Source organism: Hylobates moloch, unplaced genomic scaffold (assembly GCF_009828535.3).
Source record: "Hylobates moloch isolate HMO894 unplaced genomic scaffold, HMol_V3 SCAFFOLD_6, whole genome shotgun sequence".
Taxonomy (NCBI): Eukaryota; Metazoa; Chordata; class Mammalia; order Primates; family Hylobatidae; genus Hylobates; species Hylobates moloch.
The window spans coordinates 80,265,573-80,288,436 of NW_026652281.1; the positions used below are offsets into that span (position 1 = coordinate 80,265,573).

General features: G+C 53.6%; 2 protein-coding genes across 13 annotated transcripts; one reads left to right on the forward strand and one right to left on the reverse strand.

Annotated features, from left to right (window-relative positions):
* Positions 1–13: 13 nt before the first annotated feature.
* CLN3 (CLN3 lysosomal/endosomal transmembrane protein, battenin) lies at positions 14–18,970 on the reverse strand. 11 transcript variants are annotated; one of them, XM_032155755.2, is made up of 17 exons: positions 17,305–17,739; positions 15,651–15,825; positions 15,356–15,465; positions 15,124–15,202; positions 12,082–12,178; positions 11,384–11,455; positions 10,462–10,541; positions 10,256–10,341; positions 9,378–9,450; positions 9,147–9,290; positions 6,831–6,943; positions 5,455–5,501; positions 5,306–5,374; positions 5,156–5,211; positions 4,934–5,027; positions 472–612; positions 14–370 (listed from the first exon to the last, which is right to left on the reverse strand). In XM_032155755.2, exons 3-17 carry the CDS (start codon positions 15,399–15,401, stop codon positions 251–253), a joined length of 1,317 nt encoding a protein of 438 aa, XP_032011646.1. In that variant the 5' UTR covers positions 15,402–15,465; positions 15,651–15,825; positions 17,305–17,739; the 3' UTR covers positions 14–250. The 11 variants fall into 11 exon arrangements, 10 of the variants coding, with proteins under 10 accessions (XP_032011646.1, XP_058296862.1, XP_032011644.1 ...); XM_058440879.1 differs by having other exon boundaries at positions 15,356–15,825; positions 17,305–17,740; XM_032155753.2 differs by lacking the exon at positions 17,305–17,739 and adding an exon at positions 18,919–18,970 and having other exon boundaries at positions 20–370; positions 15,124–15,465.
* Positions 15,819–22,864, forward strand: APOBR (apolipoprotein B receptor). 2 transcript variants are annotated; one of them, XM_058440878.1, is made up of 4 exons: positions 15,819–15,837; positions 18,892–21,894; positions 21,979–22,247; positions 22,334–22,864. In XM_058440878.1, the coding sequence occupies exons 2-4, from the start codon at positions 19,414–19,416 to the stop codon at positions 22,401–22,403; spliced, it is 2,820 nt and encodes a 939-aa protein (XP_058296861.1). In that variant the 5' UTR covers positions 15,819–15,837; positions 18,892–19,413; the 3' UTR covers positions 22,404–22,864. The 2 variants fall into 2 exon arrangements, with proteins under 2 accessions (XP_058296861.1, XP_032011575.1); XM_032155684.2 differs by lacking the exon at positions 15,819–15,837 and adding an exon at positions 18,034–18,544 and having other exon boundaries at positions 22,334–22,706.

Here is a 22,864-nt window from a genome sequence, read left to right on the forward strand (position 1 = left end):
ATGGCACAAGAAGTCCACGGATAAAATCGGCATTTATTCAGAGGGCATGATGCCAGGAAGAAACTCCCCGAGTGGGAGACAATGGCTGGCCCCCCTGCAAGGGGAACAAGGCCTCAGCCTTTCCCTACTCCCAGCCCTGCTGGGAAGACCGGGAGCACAGTTCGTGGAGGGTCTCTGTGGTGGGCCTGGGTATATGACCTGTCCCTCTGCCCACAGGTGAATGTGATCTGCGTCCCGAGGATCCCGAGTATCAGGAGAGCTGGCAGAGGAAGTCGTGCAGAGGCAAAGCCAGGAGCCCCGACAGGGAGATCCCCAGCGTGTCAGAGATGCAGGTGGCCGCCATTGCAAACTCCCGGTGCTCATCAATGGTCTGGGAGGGCAGAGAGCAGGGGCGAGGCTTCAGTTCCAGACATCCCTGCCCTGGGTGTCCCTGGACAGGCCACCCACAGCCCTTGCCCGGCCGGTGCTGACCTCCAGGGCGATGTTGTGGAAGGTGTTCACGTAGGCTGCACCTCCCAGGAGCCCCTCATATAGAATGATCAGGAAGACGAGGTAGATGCTTGGCAGAAAGCCGAACCACACGTCCGCCAGCAGGAATGCCAGGTTGAGGCACTGTGAGCAGAGGGAGAGGCTGAGCCTGGGACCAGGGCAGGGCAGGGAGGGAGAGGGAGCCTCCCCTCCAGGGGCCCCTGGTTCTAGGAGATACTGGTGAAGGAGAGGGCTGGCAGGTCTAGATAAAATCTCAACACCAGCCCAGTGCGGTGGCTCACATCTATAATCCCAGCACTTTGGGAGGCTGAGGTGGGCAGATCACCTGAGGTCAGGATTTCGAGACCAGCCTGGCTTGGTCTCTACTAAACATGGTAAAACCCCATCTCAACTAAAAATACAAAAATTAGCTGAGTGTAGTGGTCCTGTAGTCCCAGCTACTTGGGAGGCTGAGGCAGGAGAATTGCTTGAACCTGGGAGGCAGAGGCTGCAGTGAGCCAAGATTGCAGCACTGCACTCCAGCCTGGGCAACAGAGAAAGACTCCATCCCGCCCCCCCAAAAAAAAAATTCTTAACCTCAGCCTGGTGCGGTGGCTTATGCATGTAATACCAGCACATTGGGAGACCAAGGTGGGATGATCACCTGAGGCCAGGAGTTCGAGACCAGCCTGGGCAACATAACAAAACTCCGTCTCTACAAAAAATTTAAAAATTAGTTGAAGGCCGGGCGCGGTGGCTCACGCTTGTAATCCCAGCACTTTGGGAGGCCGAGGCGGGCGGATCACGAGGTCAGGAGATTGAGACCACGGTGAAACCCCGTCTCTACTAAAAATACAAAAAATTAGCTGGGCATGGTGGCGGGCGCCTGTAGTCCCAGCTACTCGGAGAGGCTGAGGCAGGAGAATGGCGTGAACCCGGGAGGTGGAGCTTGCAGTGAGCCGAGATTGTGCCACTGCACTCCAGCCTGGGTGACAGAGCAAGATCCTGTCTCAAAAAAAAAAAAAGGAGGCTTCTTAAAGGAAGTGGGACCATCAAAACCAGGATTTCTCAATTGCAGCACTCTTGGCATTTGGTGCTGGTTGTTGTGCATGGTGAGGGCTGTCCTGTGTATAGCAGCACATTTAGCAGCATCCCTGGCCTCTGCCCGCTAGATGCCCATAGCATCCCTCAGTTGTGACAACCAAAGAATGCCTGCAGACGTTGCCAAACATCCCCGGGGCAGCAAAATTGCCCCCGTTTGAAAAACCGCTGGTTCACTATGGTAAAACAAGGTGGGAGTAGCCGGGCATCCTATTCAGCTGGGCTCGAACTCCTGGCCTCAAGCAGTCACTGCCCCCCTGCCTCAGCCTCCCAAAGTGCTGGGATTATAGGCAGGAGCCACCGCACCTGGCCAGGAAGCCTCCTTGATCCCCACTCCAGGGTGTAGGTCCCGCCTCTGTGCCCCAGTCTCTCAGGGAGGTGCCATTCTCCCAGCCCTGACCACGCCACATTGCCTCTTGTGCAGTGTGTAGGCCTCCTCCTGGCGGTTCATACTTTCCGTATATGTAAGAATCGCCTGGGGATCTAGGTACAAATGCCCCAAGCGGGGCTTACCCTAGAGGTCCTAATTCATTAAATCTGAGGTGGACTTAAAGATGAGCATTAAAAAGGACACACCTCTAGCCAGGTGTGGTGGCTCATGCCTGTAATCCCAGCACTTTGGAAGGCCAACGCGGGTGGATCACCTGAGGTCAGGAGTTCAAGACCAGCCTGGCCAACATGGCAAAACCCCATCTCTACTAAAAAATACAAAAATTAGCCAGGTGTAGTGGCACGCGCCTGTAATCCCAGCTACTCAGAAGGCTGAGGCAGAAGAATCGCTTGAACCCGGGAGGCGGAGGCTGCAGTGAGCTAAGATCACACCATTATACTCCAGCCTGAGCTACAAGAGTGAAACTCTGTCTCTAAAAAACAAAACAAAACAAAACAAAAAATTTGCTGGGCGTGGTGGCACGCACCTGTAATCCCAGCTACTCGAAAGGCTGAGGCTTGAGAATCGCTTGAATCTGGGAGGCAGAGGTTGCAGTGACCCAAGATTGCACCGCTACATTCCAGCCTGGGCAACAGAGCGAGACTTCATCTCAAAAAACAAAACAAAACAAAACAAAACAAAAAACATTATAGCTAAAAACATGTAGCTTAAAACCATAAGCTACATGTTTCAGTGGTATCTAGAAGCACCCTGAGTTATAAATTTGTGGTTTTGTGGGTACAAACCCTGGGCTTGCAGCTCAGATAAATAAGGAAGGAGGCTGGAGGATATTTACATGCTTTTGCCATAATATTAAAGTGCAATCTTTTTTTTTTTTTGAGATAGGGTCTCACCCAGGCTGGGGTACAGTGGCATGAGTATGGCTCACTGCAGCCTGGAACTCCTGGGCTAAAGCGATCCTCCTGCCTCAGCCTCCCGAGTAGCTGGGATTACAGGTGAATGTCACCACACCCTGTTGTTGTTTTTTGTAGAGATGAAGTCTCGTGATGTTACCCAGGCTGCTCTCTCAAACTCCTGGGCTCAAGCAATTCTCCCACCTGGCTTATTTTTTTTTTTAATTTTTTTGTAGAGGTGGGGTCTCACTATGTTGCCCAGTCTGGTCTCAAGCTCCTGGCTTCAAGTGATCCTCCCACCCTAGCCTCCAAAAGCATTGGGATTACAGTTGTGAGCCACAATACCTGGCCTAAAGTATAATCTCTATTTCTGTATTTTGCTATCACAGAATTGAGTTCCTAAGTCTTTTTTTTTTTTTTTGGAGATAGAGTCTCGCTCTGTGGCCCAGGCTGGAGTACAGTACTGCGATCTCAGCTCACTGCAACCTCCATCTCCCGGGTTCAAGCAATTCTCCTGCCTCAGCCTAGCGAGTAGCTGGGATGACAGGCAGGTGCCAGCACGCCTGACTAATTTTTGTATTTTTAGTAGAGATGGGGTTTCACTGTGTTGGCCAGACTGGTCTCGAACTCCTGATCCTGACCTCAGGTGATTCACCTGCCTTGGCCTCCCAAAGTGCTGGGATTACAGGTGTGAGCCACCAGGACTGGCCAAGTTCCTAAATTTCAAGGGCAGAGGACTTTCCTGTCACAGTTGACAGTTTATTGTAACAGTTACCTGCAGGGGCTGTGGATTTCTAGCCTTGAAACAATGAATGCTGGTTATATGAAACTCCTTTTATTAGACTGTTGGAAGGAAGGGTGTTTGTGCCCTTAAAGCTGTAAACTACTGTTTGCCAAGGGCAGTTGAATTTGCTCACCACTCTTAAGATAAATAACCCATTGACTACAAAGTCACCGATTCTATTATAATTAACTATCTAGAATAAAGGAACTGTACATTTTCTTATAGTTAGAAACATTATTTGAAAGCCTGCCTCTTTGCATGAGTTAAGTGACCTATGATCATGCCACTGTACTCCAGCCTGGGCGACAGAGGAAGGTCCTGACTTTTTCTTTCTTTTTACTTTTTCTGGGAGACAGGGTCTCGCTCTGTTGCCTAGGCTGGAGTGCAGTGGCATGACCTTGGTTCACTGCAGCCTTGACCTCATGGGCTCAAGTGATCCTCCCACCTCAGCTTCCCAGTAGCTAAGACTACGTAAGACTACAGGTGTGCGCCACTACACCTGGCTAATTTTTGTAGAGATGTGATTTTGCCATGTTGCCCAGGCTGGACTTGAACTACCAGGCTCAAATGATCCACCTGCCTCAGCCTCCCAAAGTGCTGGGGTTACAGGCATGAGCCACGTGGCCTGGCCCAATCCCAATGCTTAAAACACACACACACACACACACACACACAGTACAAAACCTTGTTCTTCGATTCTTTCTCTCATCTCTATTTCTTACAACTACCCTGAAAAATAGGTATTGGCCACACTCAACTTATACATGAGGAAATTGAGGCTCAGAGAGGTTCTGAGACCTGCCCTTAGTCACACAGTGGCTGAGTACTGAAGCTCGGTTTTGCTTGGCTCCTGAGGCTATACATTTTACATGGAGCCCTGCTGGACTTTGGTTCCCTGTACTAAGAAATGATAGTGTACAATTTACACTTCCCTGTAATCCCAGCATTTTGGGAGGCTGAGGCCGGCAGATCACCTGAGGTCAGGACCAGCCAATATGGCAAAACCCCATCTCTACTAAAAATACAAAAATTAGCCAGGTATGGTGGCGGGCGCTTGTAATCCCAGCTACTTGGGAGACTGAGGCAGGAGAATCACTTGAACCCGGGAGGCAGAGGTTTCAGTGAGCCAAGATTGTGCCACTGCACTCCAGCCTGGACGACAGAGCAAGATTCTGTCTCAAAAAAAAAAAAAAAAAAAAAAAAAAAATTACACTTCTCACTGATAGTGGGAAGCAGAGGGGTTTGGGGAAGCTGGGAGCCAAGGTAGGAGTGGAGTGAGGGGCAGGGGTTTGGTACCTGCATCAGGGCCAGGGCCCAGGTGAAACGGATGCGACAGCAGCGGAGAGAAGAGCGGGAGGCAAAGACGCCAGCCTGGTACAGCATCTGGTACCTGAGGTTAGGGTAGGGGGTAGGAGAGGAGGCTCCTCCAGGGAACATCCCGCTCCCCCGGGTGCCTACTGGGCAGGGCAGCCACATCACCACGGCGCCCTCCCAGCCCACTGCCCTCGCTCCTCTTACCAGCGGTATTGCTGAGGGTGACTCAGGGAAGTGTTCCGGAAAAAGAGGAGTTCAAACTGCAGCAAACACCAGACAGGGGAGATGGATGGGGCTGTGTGGGCCCCAGCCCCAATCGCCACCTCCACACCCCTCCCAGCACCCCTCACTCACGAGTCCCTGGTTGATGAAATACTCGGCGAAGTAAACCACGACCAAGGGGACAATGTACCACAGCAGACCCTGGAAAAGACGGAAGATATAAGCGGGGGGCCCAGAGGTGAGCAACCCCCACAGGGACACACCCCAGCCATCATCCGAACCTTGAACACTGTCCACCTTTCCCGAAGGGAGAGGCTGGAGCTGGAGCCTGCAGGGGAACAGAGAGAGAAGCACAGATAAAGTTTTCACACTGAAGACTCGGCAAAGAGGCACCGATGTGACAGAATTAACTAGACCACGTGACAGTGGGAACTCACTTACATGCCACTGGATTGGACACTTAAAAATGGTTAAAATGGCTGGGCGCAGTGGCTCATGCTTGTAATCCCAGCACCCTGGGAGACTGAGGCGGGCGGATCACCTGAGGTCAGGAGTTCAGGACCACCCTGGCCAACATGGAGAAACCCCATCTCTGCTAAAAATACAAAAATTAGCCATGTGTGGTGGCAGGTGCCTGTAATCCCAGCTACTCGGGTGGCTGAGGCAGGAGAATCACTTGAACCCGGGAGGCAGAGGTTGTAGTGAGCTGAGATTGCGCCATTGCACTCCAGCCTGGGAAACAAGAGTGAAACTCCGTCTCAAAAAAATAAAATAAGATAAAAAAATAATAAAATGGTAAACTTCGAGTAATATACATACTTTACCATGATGAAAAAAAAGCTAACCAGGTGAGACCTCTTCACGTCTCTTTTTAAATTTTTTTTATTTTTTGAGACAGAGTCTCACTCAGTTGCCCAGGCTGCAGTGCAGTGGTGCAATCTCGGCTCACTGCAGCCTCCGCCTCCCGGGTTCAAGTGATTCTCGGGCTTCAGCTTCCCAAGTAGCTGGGACTACAGGCATGCATCACCATGCCTGGCTAATTTTTGTATTTTTAGTAGAGATGGGGTTTCACCATGTTGGCCAGACTGGTGTCAAACTCTTGATCTCAGATGATCCATCTGCCTCGGTCTCCCAAAGTGCTGGGATTACAGGTGTGAGCCACCACCCCCGGCCAATGTCTCTTGTACAGCTCCACAGCTGGCCATTGGCCCACCCTGCCCAGTCTCACTGGCCATTCTCTGGTTCTAGAACATCCCAGCTTATCCCCACCGCAGGGCCTCAGCACTTGTGATTGGAATGCCTGGCACATGGTAAGTACTCAATTAATACCCCTCCTTCTCTCCCTCCCTTCCTTCCTTTCTTTTCTTTCTTTCTTTTTTTTTTTTTTTTTTGCGACAAGGTCTTGCTCTGTTGCCCAGGCTGGAATCAAACTCCTGAGCTCAAGCGGTCCTCCTGCCTCAGCCTCCCAAAGTGCTGGGATATTACAGGCATGCGCCACTGTGCTCGGCCTCAACAAGTATTTCTCAAATAGACAAAGGCTTTTCCCATAACCAGTACACTCACTCTCTTTCCCCTCTTAACTTTGCCTGTTGCAGAGAGGAAAAGGCCAAACCCAGAGAGAAAGAAAGTGACCTCTCTGAGGGTCTGTGTCTCCTACCTGGCTTTGACTCCGGGGCCTCGGTTCCTATGAGGGGCTGCCGGGCTGCGCTCTCTGCCTCTTTGTCCCCTCCAGGGTCCTGGGCCTCAGGAGATGTGAGCAACAAGAAATAGCTAGGAGTAGGATGAAGGCAGGGTCAGAAAACCCTACTGGCTGAGAAGGTCCCCAGGAACCGTCTAGGCCACTTTTCCCAGGGAACACCTCTACCTTTGAACACTTCCAAAGATGGGTAGCTCACTGCCTCTAAGGCGCCTACGCTGTGCCGGAGAGCTCCAATTGTGGACAAAGGCTTCCTTCTTTGGAGCTGAATTTATCTCCTTGTTGTTCCTATTCATGGGCCTTTGTTTTGATTTTTTTCAGAGACAGGGTCTTTCTCCATCACCCAGGCTGGAATGCAGTGGTGCAATCATAACTCACTGCAGCCGTGACCTCACAGGCTCAAGCAATCCTCCCGCCTCAGCCTCCAAAGTAGCTGGGACTACAGGCATGTGCCACCAAGCCCGCCTCATATTTTCCATTTTTTGTTTAAATGGAGTCTCGCTATGTTGCCCAGGCTGGTCTCAAATTTCTCGCTTCTAGTGGTCCTCCAGCCTCAGCCTCCTAAAGCACTGGGAATACAGCTGTGAGCCACTGTGCTCAGCAGGCCCTCGTTTGGACTGCTGGCTCATACCTAGCGAGTCAGTTCTGTTTTCTGGCCATTATTATTCTAATGGTTGCTCTAGCTCCCATTAATTATACGTTCACTCTGTGCTAGGCCAGAACTTCCTCGATTTTAGTCACTCGGGTTCTGGCTTCATGTTATTTGCCATATCCATATTCCTCCTGTATATATCTATTTTTACTTAATATTTTTTCTTTAAATGGACTCAGTTTTTCTACCTAGACTTGTCCTAAGCACTAATCTGGTGAAGGGCCAGGTGTGACTGGCTAGTTCAAAGTGTGTGTTTTTTTTTTTTTTTAGACGGAGCCTTGCTCTGTTGCCCAGCCTGGAGTGCAGTGGCATGATCGCAGCTCACTGCAACCTCTGCCTCCTGGGTTCAAGCGATTCTTCTCCTCAGCCTCCTGAGTAGCTGGGACTACAGGCAAGTGCCACCAAGCCTGGCTAATTTTTGTATTTTTAGTAGAGACACGGTTTCAACATATTGGCCAGGCTGGTCTCAAACTCCTGACCTCGTGATCCACCTGCCTCAGTGTCCCAAAGTGCTGGGATTACAGGCGTGAACCACCATGCCCGGCCAAAGTGTTTTCTAATATGCATGAAAATACACAGAACTAATCAGGCCGGGCGCGGTGGCTCACGCCTGTGTTCCCAGCATTATGGGAGGCCAAGGTAGGCGGATCACTTGAGGTCAGGAGTTTGACACCAGCCTGGCCAACACAGTGAAACTCCGTCTCTACTAAAAATATAAAAAATTAGCCAGGCATGGTGGCATGGGCCTGTAGTCCCAGCTACTCGGGAGGCTGAGGCAGGAGAATCACTGGAGCCTGGGAGGCCAAGGCTGCAGTGAGCTGAGATCACACTAGCCACTGCACTCCAGCCTGAGTGACATAACGAGACTCTGTCTCAAAAAAAAAAAAAAAAAGAAAAGGGAGCTGCCAGGCTGGTTGCCCTGGCACTCGGGGAGGTGAGGCTACACATTCAAGGCCAACCTCGTCAACACTGATTAAAAAAAAAAAAAAAAAGGAACTAATAAAATAAAGTCCATCCTCATCCTACTTCTAATCACCTTGGGAACCACATTGTGTTGAATGCATTACCCTCATCACCTCCAAGGAAAACAAGAATGACTGCCATTTGAGATATAGGGAAACTGAGGGTTCAGAGAGGTGGAGTAACTTGTTCAATGCTACAAAGCTAAAAAGTGGCAGCTCCAGGACTCACACCCAGGGCTATCAGAGTCCAGATTCCACCTCCCTTCAGAGCAAGGTAGGGACTTGAAGATGGAAATCACAATCAAGTTTTCTTTTCTTTTTTTTTTTTCCCTTAGACAGAGTCTCACTCTGTCACCCGGGCTGGAGTGCAATGGTGTGATCTCGGCTCACTGCCACCACTGCCTCCAGGGTTCAAGCGATTCTCCTGCCTCAGCCTCCTGAGTAGTTGGGACTACAGGCACCTGCCACCACACCTGGCTAATTTTTGTATTTTTAGTAGAGATGGGGTTTCACCATGTTGGCCAGGCTGGTTTCCTGACCTTAGGCGATCTGCCCTCCTTGCCCTCCCAAAGTGCTGGGATTACAGGCATAAGCCACCACGCCCGGCCATGGCCAAGTTTTCTCTACCTGGACCCCTCTCCCTCCCGGCTCAGGGCAGCTCACCTGGCCAGCAGCAGGGCAGGGATACCCAGCATGGACAGCAGGGTCTGCTGCGGGGAGAGGCCAGCCTGGGTGAGCCCCAGGTAGGACAGGGCCCCCAGCAGCCCAGCTCCCCCAGTCCCTGAGGACCACCAGGAGATCACGGCCCTGGGAAGGAGAACACAGGAACATTCAGGAGGACCAAGGCTGACCATGGGACAGCCTCTCCCCACACTCCCTGCTCCACCTGCTTACCTGGGGTAGAAGGCAGTGAGGGAGAGGAAGGTGACCTCCCCGAGGCCTGATGAGATGCTAGCGAAGACCACACCTGAGGGGGAGGACAAGCACTGGGATGGTCACACCTTGCCTTGCCACATTGCCCAGGCCCCTAATGTGTCTGGCCATGGCCTCCTCAGTATCAGCTCATAGAGGCTCCAACAGATCCCATGCATAGGCCAGGTTCCAGGTCTGAAGCAAGGCCTACTCCCCTGCGTGTCCCTTCATGGAGAATGGTACCTCCATCCACCCAGTTATCAGACCAGGGGCAGACATGCACCCTTGATGTCTCTGCCCCTTCATCCGTCTTTTTCTTTTCTTTTCTTTTTGGAGATGGAGTCTCGCCCTGTCACCCAGGCTGGAGTATAGTGGCGTGATCTTGGCTCACTGCAACCTCTGCCTCCCAGGTTCAAGAGATTATTCTCCTGCCTCAGCCTCCCGAGTAGCTGGGATTACAGGCTCGTGCCACCACACCCAGCTAATTTTTGTATTTTTGGTAGAGACGGGGTTTCTCCATGTTGGCCAGGCTGGTTTCGAACTCCTGACCTCAGGTGATGCGCCCGCCTTGGCTTTCCAAAGTGCTGGGATTACAGGCATGAGTCACTGTGCCCGGCCCATCACAGAGTCTTGACTTTGTTCACCTCAATCTCTGTCTAATTCATCCATTTTCTCCCATCTCCTCCACTGCCTACCCCTCCAAATTGTCCCAGTCTCCCATCTACTGCTGATAGCCCTAGCAGGCTTCTAAAGGTAACAGAATGAATCCCTTTCCTCTGGGAGGCTGGGGAGACTCTTCCCACAAATGCTTTGATGCGGTTCCTCGGGGCCCCCCACCTGACACAGAACCACACACTCACCACACAGGCTGGTCCCCACGGAATGAGAAAAGGCAACCAGGATGAAGCTTCCAGCAGCACAAATCCCACTGACGAGAACCCGGGGGCTGAGGGGGTGAGAAGGGAAGGGAGGGGGAAGGTCAGTCTCTACTCTCAGCATCTCAGCCCTCCTGGCCTCCCCTTTCTCAGCTCCTGCCCACCCTGCCTCCCGCTACCCCCACCCAGACCTGTAGGGCAGCAGGTGAAGGCCAAGAGGAGCCAACAATTTGATGACGAGTGTGGGGAGGATGTCCGCCAGGAGCACGGCCTGGGACAGGAGAATAGAGTGAGACCCCAGAGCTTCCAGGGGACAACCCTCCCAACCAAGTGGCCAAGGAGAGGCAGGAGCTGGTCAGAGGCCTGCTACAAACACAGGCTCTGGAGTCAGGCACACCTGGGTTCAAGTCTCAGCTCTGCCACTCCTTAGCTGTGTGTCAAGAGTTTATATTCTCTGAGCTTCAGTTTCCTCATCTGGAAAATGGGAATATCATAGTGCCTAGCTCACAGGACTGCTGTGTGGATTAAATGAGCTAATATATGGTATAGACAGAAAGGACTCAGAAACTTTATATATACATTTTGAGACTGAGTCTCATTCTGCCACCCAGGCTGGAGTGTAGTGGCTCGATCTCGGCTCACTACGACCTCCACCTCCCAGGTTCAAGTGATTCTCCTGCCTCAGCCTCTCGAGTAGCTGGGATTACAGGCATGCACCACCACGCCTGGCTAATTTTTGTATTTTTAGTACAGATGGGGTTTCACCATGTTGGCCAGGCTGGTCTCGAACTTCTGGCCTCAAGTGATCCCTCCGCCTCAGCTTCAGAAATTATATTAAGGTCTCAATTATTACATATATATATATTTTAATTTTTTTCCTTAAGGTAGGGTCTCACTATACTGCCCAGGCTGGTCTCAAACTCCTAGGCTCAAGTGATCCTCCCACCTTGGTCTCCCAAAGTGCTGGGATTACAGGTGTGAGCCAATGCGCCCAGCCCAGGTCTCAACTGTTTTAATCATGACAGGCCCAGCTGGGTAGTGAAGGGCTGGGAGAGGGGTCTGTAGACCCAGGGGCCCTGGGTCAGGCAAGGACCAGGTGAGATGAGTACGCACAGCCGTAGAGACAGAGTTGCAGTCAAATCGTGATGAGCTGTTGTGGGGGATCGGCGTTGGGCCTGGGTCCACCTAATGGGAGAAAAGCATGTCTTTCACCCTGGAGGCAGAGGGATAGACACACAGAGCCTAGCTCCCGTCCCAGCTCTGCCTTCACTTGAAGGATGGCTTTGGGTCAGCAGTGACTGGCTTCTCAGGACCTCAGCGTCTCTGCATGCACAATGAAGAGGGGGTTTCCATAAGAGTCTCACCCTACTAGACCACAGGCCACAGGTGGCCCTGTAAATGGACTTTGTTTAGATAACATTCAAGAGTTTTCTTTTTTTTTGAGATGGAGTCTCACTCTGTTGCCCAAGCTAGAGTGCAGTGGTGTGATCTTGGCTCATTGCAACTTCCGCCTCCTGGCTTCAAGCAATTCTCCTGCCTCAGCCTCCTGAGTAGCTCAGACTACAGGTGTGTGCCACCACACCCAGCTAGTTTTTGTATTTTTAGTAGAGTCAGAGTTTCACCATGTTGGCCAGGCTGGTCTCAAACTCCTGACTTCAAGTGATCCGCCCGCCTCAGCCTCCCAAACTGCTGGGATTACAGGTGTGAGCCACTGCACCCAGCCAGAGACTGGCAACTTTACTCCCCCTTGTCCCACCCCCTCATCTTCCCACAGGGACTAACCATGGTGGTGGTGGTAGAGAGTCACTTACGTGGCTCTGGTTTCCTGATGTCCTCTCGTGGCTAAGGATGTCATGGGCGGCACTCAGCATCACCACATAAGAGAAGTTGTTGCAAAGGCCCAGCAGCCTGGAAGGAGCAGGACAGGTCTCAACTCCCTCCTCATCCTGCAGCCATCTGTAGCCTTTGTGCCAAACCTCCCCTTACCTGTGCCCTTCAATCAGCTCCCTCTTTTTTTTTTTCCTCTATCACCAGATCCCACCTTCATTCAATGCTGGGGTCAAAAATACAGGCTTTGGTGCTTGGGCAAGATAGTGAGACCCCCATCTCTACAAAAAATTTAAAAATTAGCCAGGTGTGGTGCCTCACACTGTAGTCCCAGCTACTTGGGAGGCTGAGGTGGGAGATTGCTTGAGTCCAGGAGTCAGAGGCTGCAGTGAACTGTAATCATGCCACTGCACTCCAGCCTGGGTGACAGAGCAAGACCCTGTCACAAAAATAAAAAATAAAAAGGAAGAGGCCGGGTGCAGTGGCTCACACCTGTAATTCCAGCACTTTGAGGGGCTGAGGCGGGTGGATCACCTGAGGTCGGGAGTGCGAGACCAGCCTGACCAATATGGAGAAACCCCATCTCTACTAAAAAATACAAAATTAGCCGGGCGAAGTTGCACATGCCTGTAATCCTAGCTACTCAGGAGGCTGAGGCAGGAGAACCACTTGAACTCAAAAGACGGAGGTTGTGGTAAGCCGAGATTGCGCCATTGCACTCCAGCCTGGGCTACAAGAGCGAGACTCTATCTCAAAAAAAAAAAAAAAAAGAAATAGGGGCTTTGGGATCACAGACTTGGATTCACTTCCAGCCTCCAAGGCCTCTCCCAGAAACTCCCTGTGACCACTCTCTCCTCTGAGCTCCCATTGTGACTCAGTTCCTGGGGCATTTCTCATCCTCTGATGCACTGCGGTACAGTTAAAAAAAAAAAAAAAAAATCCTGGGGCAGCCGGGCGCAGTGGCTCACACCTGTAATCCCAGCACTTTGGGAGGCTGAGGCGGGTGGATCATGAGGGCAGGAGTTCGAGACCATCCTGGCCAACATGACAAAACCCCGTCTCTACTAAAAATACAAAAATCAGTTGGGCGTGGTGGCTCCCGCCTGTAATCCCAGCTACTTTGGAGGGCGAGGCACAAGAATTGCCTGAATTGGGAGGCGGAGGTTGCAGTAAGCCAAGATCACACTTTTTTGAAACTCTGTCTCAAAAAAAGAAAAAAAAAAGAAAAGAAAAAAATCCTGGGGCTCGAAACCAAAAGGACTGTGTTCAAGCCCCAAGTCTGCTGTTTAGTAGTCTCAGTCTACTCACGTGTAAAATGGGCATACAAATTTCTCTCCCGACTATCCCCCCAACAGAATGCTGTACAGATCAAAACAAGATAAGACCAAAGGCCTTTAGGATACAGGAAGAGTTCCATTTGTTTACTCTCATCTCCCAGAGCTGCACTCAGTGATGGGAGGGAATCTGGGTCGGGTGCCAGAGATTTCATCAGGGGCCTTTTCACAAGCCTTTCAAGTAGAACTACAATACTACTCTTCCCATTTGACTGTAGAGGAACCAGGGTCAGAGAGGTTAAGTGACTCTTCCAAATAGTACAAGCGAAGCCATTTTCAACCCAATCTGGAAGTGGGTTGAGGATCCAAGTCCTCAATGTTTAGGTTAATGCAGAAGTATTTCCCGAGGCTTGGTATTTGAATGATTTTAGAAGGTATGTGGATGACCTTTTAAAAAGTTTCAGGGCGGGGCAAGGTGGCTCACGCCTGTAATCCCAGCACTTTGGGAGGTGGAGGCAAGCGGATCACCTAAGGTCAGGAGTTCCAGACCAGCCTGACCAACATGGTAAAATCCTGTCTCTACTAAAAATACAAAAAATTAGCTGTGTCTGGTGGCGCGCGCCTGTAATCCCAGCTACTCGGGGGGGCTGAGACAGGAGAATCGCTTGAACCCGGGAGGCGGAGGTTTCGGTGAGCCGAGATCGTGCCACTGCTCTCCAGCCTGGGTGACAGAGTGAGACTCTGTCTCAAAAATAAAATAAAATTAAAAAAAAAAAGAAAAAAAAGCCGGGCGCGGTGGCTCACACCTGTAATCCCAGCACTTTGGGAGGCCGAGGCGGGCAGATCACGAGGTCAGGAGATCAAGATCATCCTGGATAATGCGGTGAAACCCCATCTCTACTAAAAATACAAAAAAATAGCCGGGTGTGGTGGCAGGTGCCTGTAGTCCCAGCTACTCGGGAGGCTGAGGCAGGAGAATGGTGTGAACCTGGGAGGTGGAGTTTGCAGTGAGCCAAGATTGCGCCACTGCACTCCAGCCTGGGCGACAGAGAGACTCCATCTCAAAAAAAAAAAAGGTTCAGGCCCGGCATGGTGGCTCATCTCAGCACTTTGGAAGGTTGAGGTAGGTGGATCACTTGAGGCCACGAGTTTGAGACCAGCCCAGGTCCCATAGTGAGACTCCATCTCTATAAAAAAATTTAAAAATTAGCCAGATGCGGTGGTGCACGCCTGTAGTCACAGCTACTTGGAGGCTGAGGTGGGAGAATCACTTGAGCCCAGGAGTTCCAGGCTGCAGGGAGCTGTGATTGCACCACTACATTCCAACCTGGGCAACAGAGCAAGACCCTGTCTCAAAAAGAAAAAAAAAAAGATAAAAAAAATTAAAAAAATAAAAAGTTTTAGTAGTGATGCATTTATTTAAACGTTCATTAGGAAAACGCTGGTTTTCCATGTGGAGTCGTGATTTAAAGTTTTCTTTTTAAAAATATGTGCGTTAAAAAACGTTCAAGGCTGAATTGACTGGAGGAAAAAAGTAAATAATCCTACAGGTGGTATGAGGATCTTGCTAAATCCGGAAGGTGATAAGGAGTGAAGTTTGGAAATTTTACATGCTTCCCCTGGGGCAAACCAGTAGATTCAGTAAATATTTGTGGGTTCAGCTCCTTTGCGCAGCTTAACTCTTCCCCCTCTCCTCCTGTCACTTCCCTCTTCTCATGCCATTGTCACTTGCTTAACTCTCAGGCCACTCACCAGAAGCCCACCGCGTTCTTCCAATGCGCGCCCTGATGGTCCAACAGAGGGAGCCGTGGCTCCGGGACGGTCTCCTCCCCTGGGAGAGCGAGAAGAGGGCATGACCCCCACCCACTCTCAGGTGCACGACGGCTCCATGCGTGTCCTCCCGGGGCCGAGTCAGCTCTCACTTCCCTCAGGTGGGCTGCGAGCCAGAGGTGGTCGCTCCATGAGGGTGGGCGGGCATACTCACCCTCGGAATCCGAAAAGCGCCGCCGCGAGCCCGCACAGCCTCCCATCGCATCAAGTTCAGGTCCCCCGAGGGTCCAGGGTCATAGAGTGTCCAAAGGGAGGGATGAGGGTCTGCGACAGGTGACAAGGATCAACGCCCGATTGCCGGTTTCAGCTCCGGCTTGTCTAGGGCACTCGCGCCCCGCGATCCATCAAGGAAGCTGGGGGCTCCATCTCGAGCGCCCTACGACCCACCACGCCCCACCTATCGTACTCTGCCCCCGCCCCGTCTACAGCAGGGACCCTGAGGCCTGTACCTTTAAGAGCAGCAGAATGTTCTGCACTAAGCAGAGGCAGGTTGTCGGATCACGTGACAGCACCCGCGTGTTCCCGCATCACGTGCTCAGAGGTTTCCCTACTTCCGGGTCCTCTCTGTCTTCGCTTTGGGCCTTCTCGGCTTCGGAGCGTGAGAAAGGGAGGGGCTGGAGAACCCTGGAACCGCAGGTTTTATTTTTTATTGATTTATTTATTTATTTTTATTTTTTGAAAAGGAGTCTCTCTTCCGCCCAGGCCGGAGTGCAGTGGCGCTACCTCGGCTCACTGCAAGCTCCGCCTCCCGGGTTCACGCCATTCTCCTGCCTCAGCCTCCTGAGTAGCTGGGATTACAGGCGCCCACCACCGCGCCCGGCTAATTTTTTGTATTTTTAGTAGAGACGGGGGTCACCGTGTTAGCCAAGATGGTCTCGATCTCCTGACCTAATGTGATCCGCCCGCCTCGGCCTCCCAAAGTGCTGGGATTACAGGCGTGAGCCACCGCGCCCGGCCGGAACCGCAGGTTTTAAACTGGAGTGGGTGGGAGCAGCAAGCAGAGCCGTGACCTTAGATCCGTGGAGCCCAAGACCGAGACGGTATCCTGCCAGCACCAGTTATGGCTGTGGGAAGCTTCAGCTCCTTTCCTTCAGCACTCACTTGCCAGAAACAAATATGGCCACCTGACTACTCCTCCTTTTTTTTTTTTTTTTTTTTTTTTTTTTTGAGGCAGGACTGTTTCTGGTTGCGAACAAAGACGACCAGCTTCAGGTCATTCTTATCCCCATCTGTTGACCTTACAAATTGTTTTAGAGACCTAAATAAACATAACACTCATCTAAGGGGATTTTGTGGATGATCTATTGGCAGTATCCAAGATGTTAAGAGATCCCTACTTCTGGCCGGGCGCGGTGGCTCACGCTTGTAATCCCAGCACTTTGGGAGGCCGAGGCAGGCGGATCACGAGGTCAGGAGATCGAGACCACCCTAGCTAACACGGTGAAACCCCGTCTCCACTAAAAAATACAAAAAATTAGCCACGTGAGGTGGCGGGCGCCTGTAGTCCCAGCTACTCGGGAGGCTGAGGCAGGAGAATGGTGTGAACCCCGGGGGGCGGAGCCTGCAGTGAGCCGAGATCGTGCCACTGCACTCCAGCCTGGGCGACAGCGAGACTCTGTCTCAAAAAAAAAAAAAAAAAAAGAGATCCCTACTTCCAAATTATCCTAGAACTAAAAAATATCACAGCACTTCAACCCCTGGTGTTACAGATGAGAAAACCAAGGTACAAATATATATATATATATATATGTATATATACAAACCAAGGTACAAATATATATATATATGTATATATACATACATATAAAACAAAAATTAGCTGGGCATGGTAGCGCATGCCTGTAGTCACAGGTACCTTGGAAAAACTCCTGAGCTCAAGCAATCCACACACCTTGGCTTCCCAAAGTGCTAGGACTACAGGTGTGAGCCACTGCACCTGGCCAGACTAAATGATTTTAAGGCCTAAGATTCTGATGCTGTGATTTCATCGAATTGCCCCAATTGGAATAGGAAAGTGGGGCTGGGGAGGGGAGAAGGAGGGTATGGAAGAGAAGTAGAGCAAGGTCACTTTATGTAGTTCCAAATAAGGAATCATACCCTTACCTTCTTCTAGGTGGAAAGCGGCATCCTGCATTCTCTTCTTGTCCTTGGCCTCATCTCTGCGATGGGCTGTGCCACCTCTATATGCTCTTTCTCACCACCAGGCCTTCAGAATGCGGTTTGAAATGTGCCCTCTTGTCTGGGCGTGGTGGCTCATACCTGTCATCCCAGCACTTTGGGAGGCCGAGGTGGGCAGATCACCTGAGGTCAGGAGTTCGAAACCAGCCTGGCTAACATGGTGAAACCCTGTCTCTACTAAAGATACAAAAATTAGCCAGGCGTGGTGGTGCGCACCTGTAATCCCAGCTACTTGGGAGGCTGATGCAGGAGAATCACTTGAACCCGGGAGGCAGAGGTTGCAGTAAGCCGAGATTGCGCCACTACACTCCAGCCTGGGTGACAGAGTGAGACTGTCTCAAAAAAAAAAAAAAAAAAAGAAAAGAAATGTGCCTTCTCTAGTGTGCCTCCCAGGTCACTCAGCTGATGGAAAATGGAATCCTACTGACATGCAGGGCTCTAGAAATTCAGCAGCGTTTCATACATGGCATCTGCCATCAAGGAAGTCACAGGAAGGTGGGAGGAAGACACAGATAGCCACAATATAAAGTTTAGCCAAGTTTTCTTTTGCAAGTCTAATCATAGATAAGGGGATGCACCCCAGAGCCACCAATTCGGCCCCTTCCACCCCTGGGGGAAGCATTAATGATGCTGAAATGTGTCAGAGCTCCCACCAGCTCCCTCTTCACTGCTACTCTTTCTTCCCAGGCAAAACAGGAACCACAAACCCCAGCTTCCTCTCACAGAGTGGCTGTGGCTTGTAGGGGAGGCGGAAATGGCTGAGGTGCGGATACAAGACCTGAGTCACTTGAGCTGCTGTTGCCACAAGTCCCCTCCTTCTCCCCCTCCCCAGTTCTAAGGTCTCCTGCTCCCACTTTGTCCTTTCTGGCCTCTTGCTTGCCCTTTATTTCCAAATGTGCACCTGAGTCCCCTGTGTGATGTACACCCATTTCCTGGGCTGCAGTGGGGGCTGCTGTGGGCATCAGGGGCCGTGGGCAGGGCCTGGGGCGGGGACGCATCAGGGAGACACAGGGGAAGAGGAAGTGCCTTTGGTCCTGGGGAAGATTGGCTTGTCTTGGTGGGTGGGGACGGTCATTATCAGCTTTCTGGACACACAGAGACAGACGGGATGGACTTCCTCCGGCTACACCTCCCTGGGCTGCACCAGGCCTTGAGGGGGGCACTGGTGAGAAGGGTAGACAGGTGCCAGAGACTTGCACCCCATTCCCTGAGGCCTCACCTCTAGGCACCTCCCCTGGGGCCTCACCTTTCCTCTCCTCCTCATCTCCTCAGACTGGAGATTGCTTTCTCAGGTTCAGGCAGACTCCTGGCCTAATATTTTCTGAATTTCAGTCCCCACCTCCAACCATGCGTCCTCGTACCCCTAATCGATGCCCTTTCTGGCTCCTTCTGCAAATCCTCTTCTCTCAGATCCCAGTACCCTCTTCCTTAACCTGGGCTCCTCCAGCCAGGGCCACCAGGGAACGGGCTGGGACTCCCCTCAGTGCCTCTCCCCTCCCTCTTTTTTCCTAGGATTCCCTCGGCACCTTTGTCTCCTACCTCCTGGGAGATGCAGTCCCCACTGTAGAGTGGGAGGCGCAGGCAGCTGAGGAACTGAGGGCGGTGGCGGTGGGAAGGACAGGGAAGATTGTAGAGGAGGAAGCCCAGGAGGCCCTGGAGGGCCTTAGAGGCAGCCAAAGCCAGGGGGCTGGAGGGCTGAGAGGGCCTGGAGATGACAGAAGACGTGAAGCGGGGAGCTCAGCTGTAGAACAGACCTGGGACTGGGGAGATGGCAGCTCCCATGGGTCCCAAGCAGAGAGGCAGGACAGTGGGGCTGGGGAGACAGCCAAGGCTGCCAGGTGCCAGGAGCCAAGCGCCCCCTTGGAGGCCAGAAAGAAATCCAAGGCATGGTCTGGGGCTTGCCAAGACAGCAGCGGCCAAGCCCAGGAGAGGCAGGAGCCCGATGAGCAGGAAGTGAACAGAGAGGAGAGGCTGAGAAGCTGGGGAAAGGAGGAGGAGGAGAAGGAGGAAGAGGTCAGGGCAAGAGAGCCAGGGATGGCCAGAGGGGCGGAGTCAGAGTGGACCTGGCATGGGGAGTGGGAGGGGAAGGCTGGTGCTGCAGGGCCAAAGGCGGCGGGGGACAACCGGAAGACGGAGCAGGGGGTCAGGGAGGCAGATGCAGGGGAAACTGAGGAGGCCGGGGCTGAAGGCGCTGGGAAAGGAGAAGAGGTGGTGGTGGTGGAGAAGGCCTGTGAAAGCACTAGGGCATGGGGGACGTGGGGCCCAGGGGCAGAGCCTGAGGACTGGGGAATCTTAGGTAGAGAGGAGGCCGGGACAACCCCAGGTAGGGAAGAGGCCAGGACAATTTTAGATGGGGAGGAAGCCAGGACAATCTCAGGTGAGGAGGAGGCTGAGACAGCCTCAGGCAGGGAGGAGGCTGGGACAGCCTCGGGAGGGGAGGAGGCGGGGACAGCCTCGGGAGGGGAGGAGGCGGGGACAGCCTCAGGCGGAGAGGCTGGGACAGCCTCAGGAGGGGAGGAGGCTGGGACAGCTTCAGGAGGGGACGAGGCCTGGACAACCTCAGGCAGGGAGGCCGGGACAGCCTCGGGAGGGGAGGAGGCCAGGACAGCCTCAAGCGGGGAGGCTGGGACAGCCTCAGGAGACGAGGAGGCCGGGACAGCCTCAGGAGGGGACGAGGCCTGGACAACCTCAGGCAAAGAGGAGGCTGACCTCCCGGGAGTCAGACAGACAGAATATGGAGCAGTCCCAGGAGAAAGGCTCCTGGAGGCTACTGGAAAAGTCTGGGTCCTAGAGGAGGAGGGGGATGAGGGGAGAGAGGCTGAGGTGAGCCCTTTCCCTGAACAGGCCCAGGTCCTGAGCACTGAGAGAACAGAAGAGGCTGCTGAGAGCCAGACAGCAGGGAGGGAGGCTGTGGGAGGCCAGGAAGCAGGGGAGAGCTTTGAGGGCCAGGCAGACCTGTGTGGTAAGGAGGCTGAGATGAGGTGGGACTTGGAGATCAGGGCCGACCAGGCCAGGCTGGAGGAGCTGATACAGGCAGAGGAGGCCCAGGAGGAGAGAAGGAGCAGCAGGGATCCAGCGGCTGAGCTGCCCTCAGATGGAGAGGCTGAAGGCGCTGTCGACTTGGAGGCAACTCCAGAGGCCAGGCCTGAGGAGGAGCTCACAGGGGAGGAGAGTGAGGTGGCCCAGACTAGCTGTGGCCCACTGGGGGTGGAATGGGGTGGCCTCACACACAGGATCACCAAAGGCCAGGGACCTGAGCTGATGGGGGGCACCCAGACCCCAACTAAGCAACCCGAGGAAAGGGAGGCAGGGGAGGTGGAGCTCATGGGAGTTCTGGCCCTGAGCAAAGAGGAGCAGGAGAGGAGCCTGGAGGCAGGTCCCAGGCCCACGGGGTCTGTAAAGCCTGAGGGCTCCGAGGCCTTCCCAGGAGCCTGGGAAAACCGCACGAGAAGGGACATGGAGAGAAGAAATACCCAGGAGGATGCGGCCGATGGCGAGCAGCGGGAGGAGGAGGCTGCGGGAGGCCAGACCCCGGCGGCTGAGGCCGAAGGAGACCGAGAGTCTGAACTATCAGAAGTCCCAGAGGCAGGCGGGGAGGGGCCGACAACCCAGGACGCGGGATGTGGAATTGAGGAGGGAGAGGTGTCTGTCTCAGAGAACCAGAAGCTGGACGGAAGCACAGGGGCAGACGCAGGGCCTTGCCTGTCACTGGGAGAGGCCTATGCCAGAGAAACTGAGGATGGGGAGGCGGAGGCTGACAAAACATCCAGGAGAGGCTGGAGGCTGCAAGCAGTGGCTGTGGGCCTCCAGGACCGTGAGGATGCACAGATTGGCTCTGTGGCTGCTGGGATTATGGGGGGTGAGGTGGTCCTAGATGTCAGCGCTGCTGGTGCTAGTGAAGCTATGGAAGGGGCGCCTGGGCAAGGCTGGGACTCGAAAGAAAAGGAAGAGGCAGCAGCAGGAGAGCACGCAGGTGGGCAAGAATTTGGCCTGGAGGGCTCAGCAGAGGAAAAGGTGGCTGGCAGAGGTGGCCAAGTAGAGGCTTTTGAGTCCAGGGAGGGAGGACCTGGGGGAGGGCGGGTAGAGGCCGAGGAATCTGCAGGCGCAGAGGACAGCTGTGGGCTGGATCGCGCGGGCTCCCAGACAGTGAGGGCAGAGGGGATGGGAGCCATGGTGAAGGCTGGGGGGCTTCTAGAAGAGTGGACGCTGTTGGAAGAAGAGGCTGTTGGACGGCAGGAGAGAGAACAGAGGGAAGACAGTGAGGGGCGGTGTGGGGACCACCACCCCGAGGGAGAGGCACCAAGGCTCCTTGATGCAGAGGGTCTCATGGTGACCGGGGACTGGAGGGCAGAGGCCAAGGAGACTGAGCCAGAAAGCCTGGAAGATGTCAGGGGCCAGGAGGAGCGGCCAACATACCAGGCCCCTGCGGAAGCTGCGCCGGAGTCAGTCGGGGAAGCCGAGATGGCTGAGGCCATGGGCAGTGCCAGAGGAGTTGTTGCCAACAGCTGGAGTGAGGTGAGGGCTCTTGGTGGGGTCTTGGGGGGAACGAGTGGAATCCCAAAGCCAGCTCCATGGTCCTCTGTGCCCCCTTTCCTGCAGGCCCCGCTCCCCGGGTCCCTCCTAGATGTCTCTGTCCCAAGGAGTCGCGTGCACCTCTTGAGAAGCTCCTCACAGCGTCGCTCCCGGCCCTCTTTTCGTCGGACTCCGGCCTGGGAGCAGCAGAAGGAGCCCCCAGCCCCCAATCCTCCTGAGGAGGAGCTGTCGGCTCCTGAGCAGAGACCCCTCCAGCTGGAGGAACGCCTGGAGCCAAGCCCCCTGAGGCATGATGGGACCCCGGTGCCAGCCAGGAGAAGGCCCCTGGGACACGGGTAGGCACAGGGCAACTCGGCTGGGGTGGGGAAGAGACCGCGGGCACCTGGGAACCCGTTCTCACGGGCCTGACTTCCGCCTCCAGGTTTGGCCTCACGCACCCTGGCATGATGCAGGAGCTGCAAGCCCGTCTGAGCCGGCCTAAGCCCCAGTGACTGAGACCCGGTGCTCTGGGAGCCAGGCCCTGAGTGGGGGCCAGAAGGCTTGCTCCAACGCCGCTGAGCCCTGCTCCGTCTGCCACCGTGGACACATCCTCTCCACCCTCTGGGCCTCAGCGTCTTGATATATCATTCATGGAGCAGGCAACACCAGACGTCTGGGAAGACCTGGAACTTAAGGAGTCTGATTCTCCAACACAGGCTGGTGGACCACCTACCCCACTGAGACCACCTCTCAGGGTGCCTGCCCTGGTTCCTCCCCAGCCTGAGTCAGCTGTCTGGACTGCAAGGAGGCTGGGCACAGGGCCTCACACCTGTCACCCCAGAGCTTTGGGAGGCCAAGGTGGGAGGATCACTTGAAACCAGGAGTTCGAGACCAGCCTGGGCAGCATAGCAAGACCCCCATCTTTTAAAAACAAAATAAAAAAATAAAGACTGCAAAGAAGACTGGGAGGGAA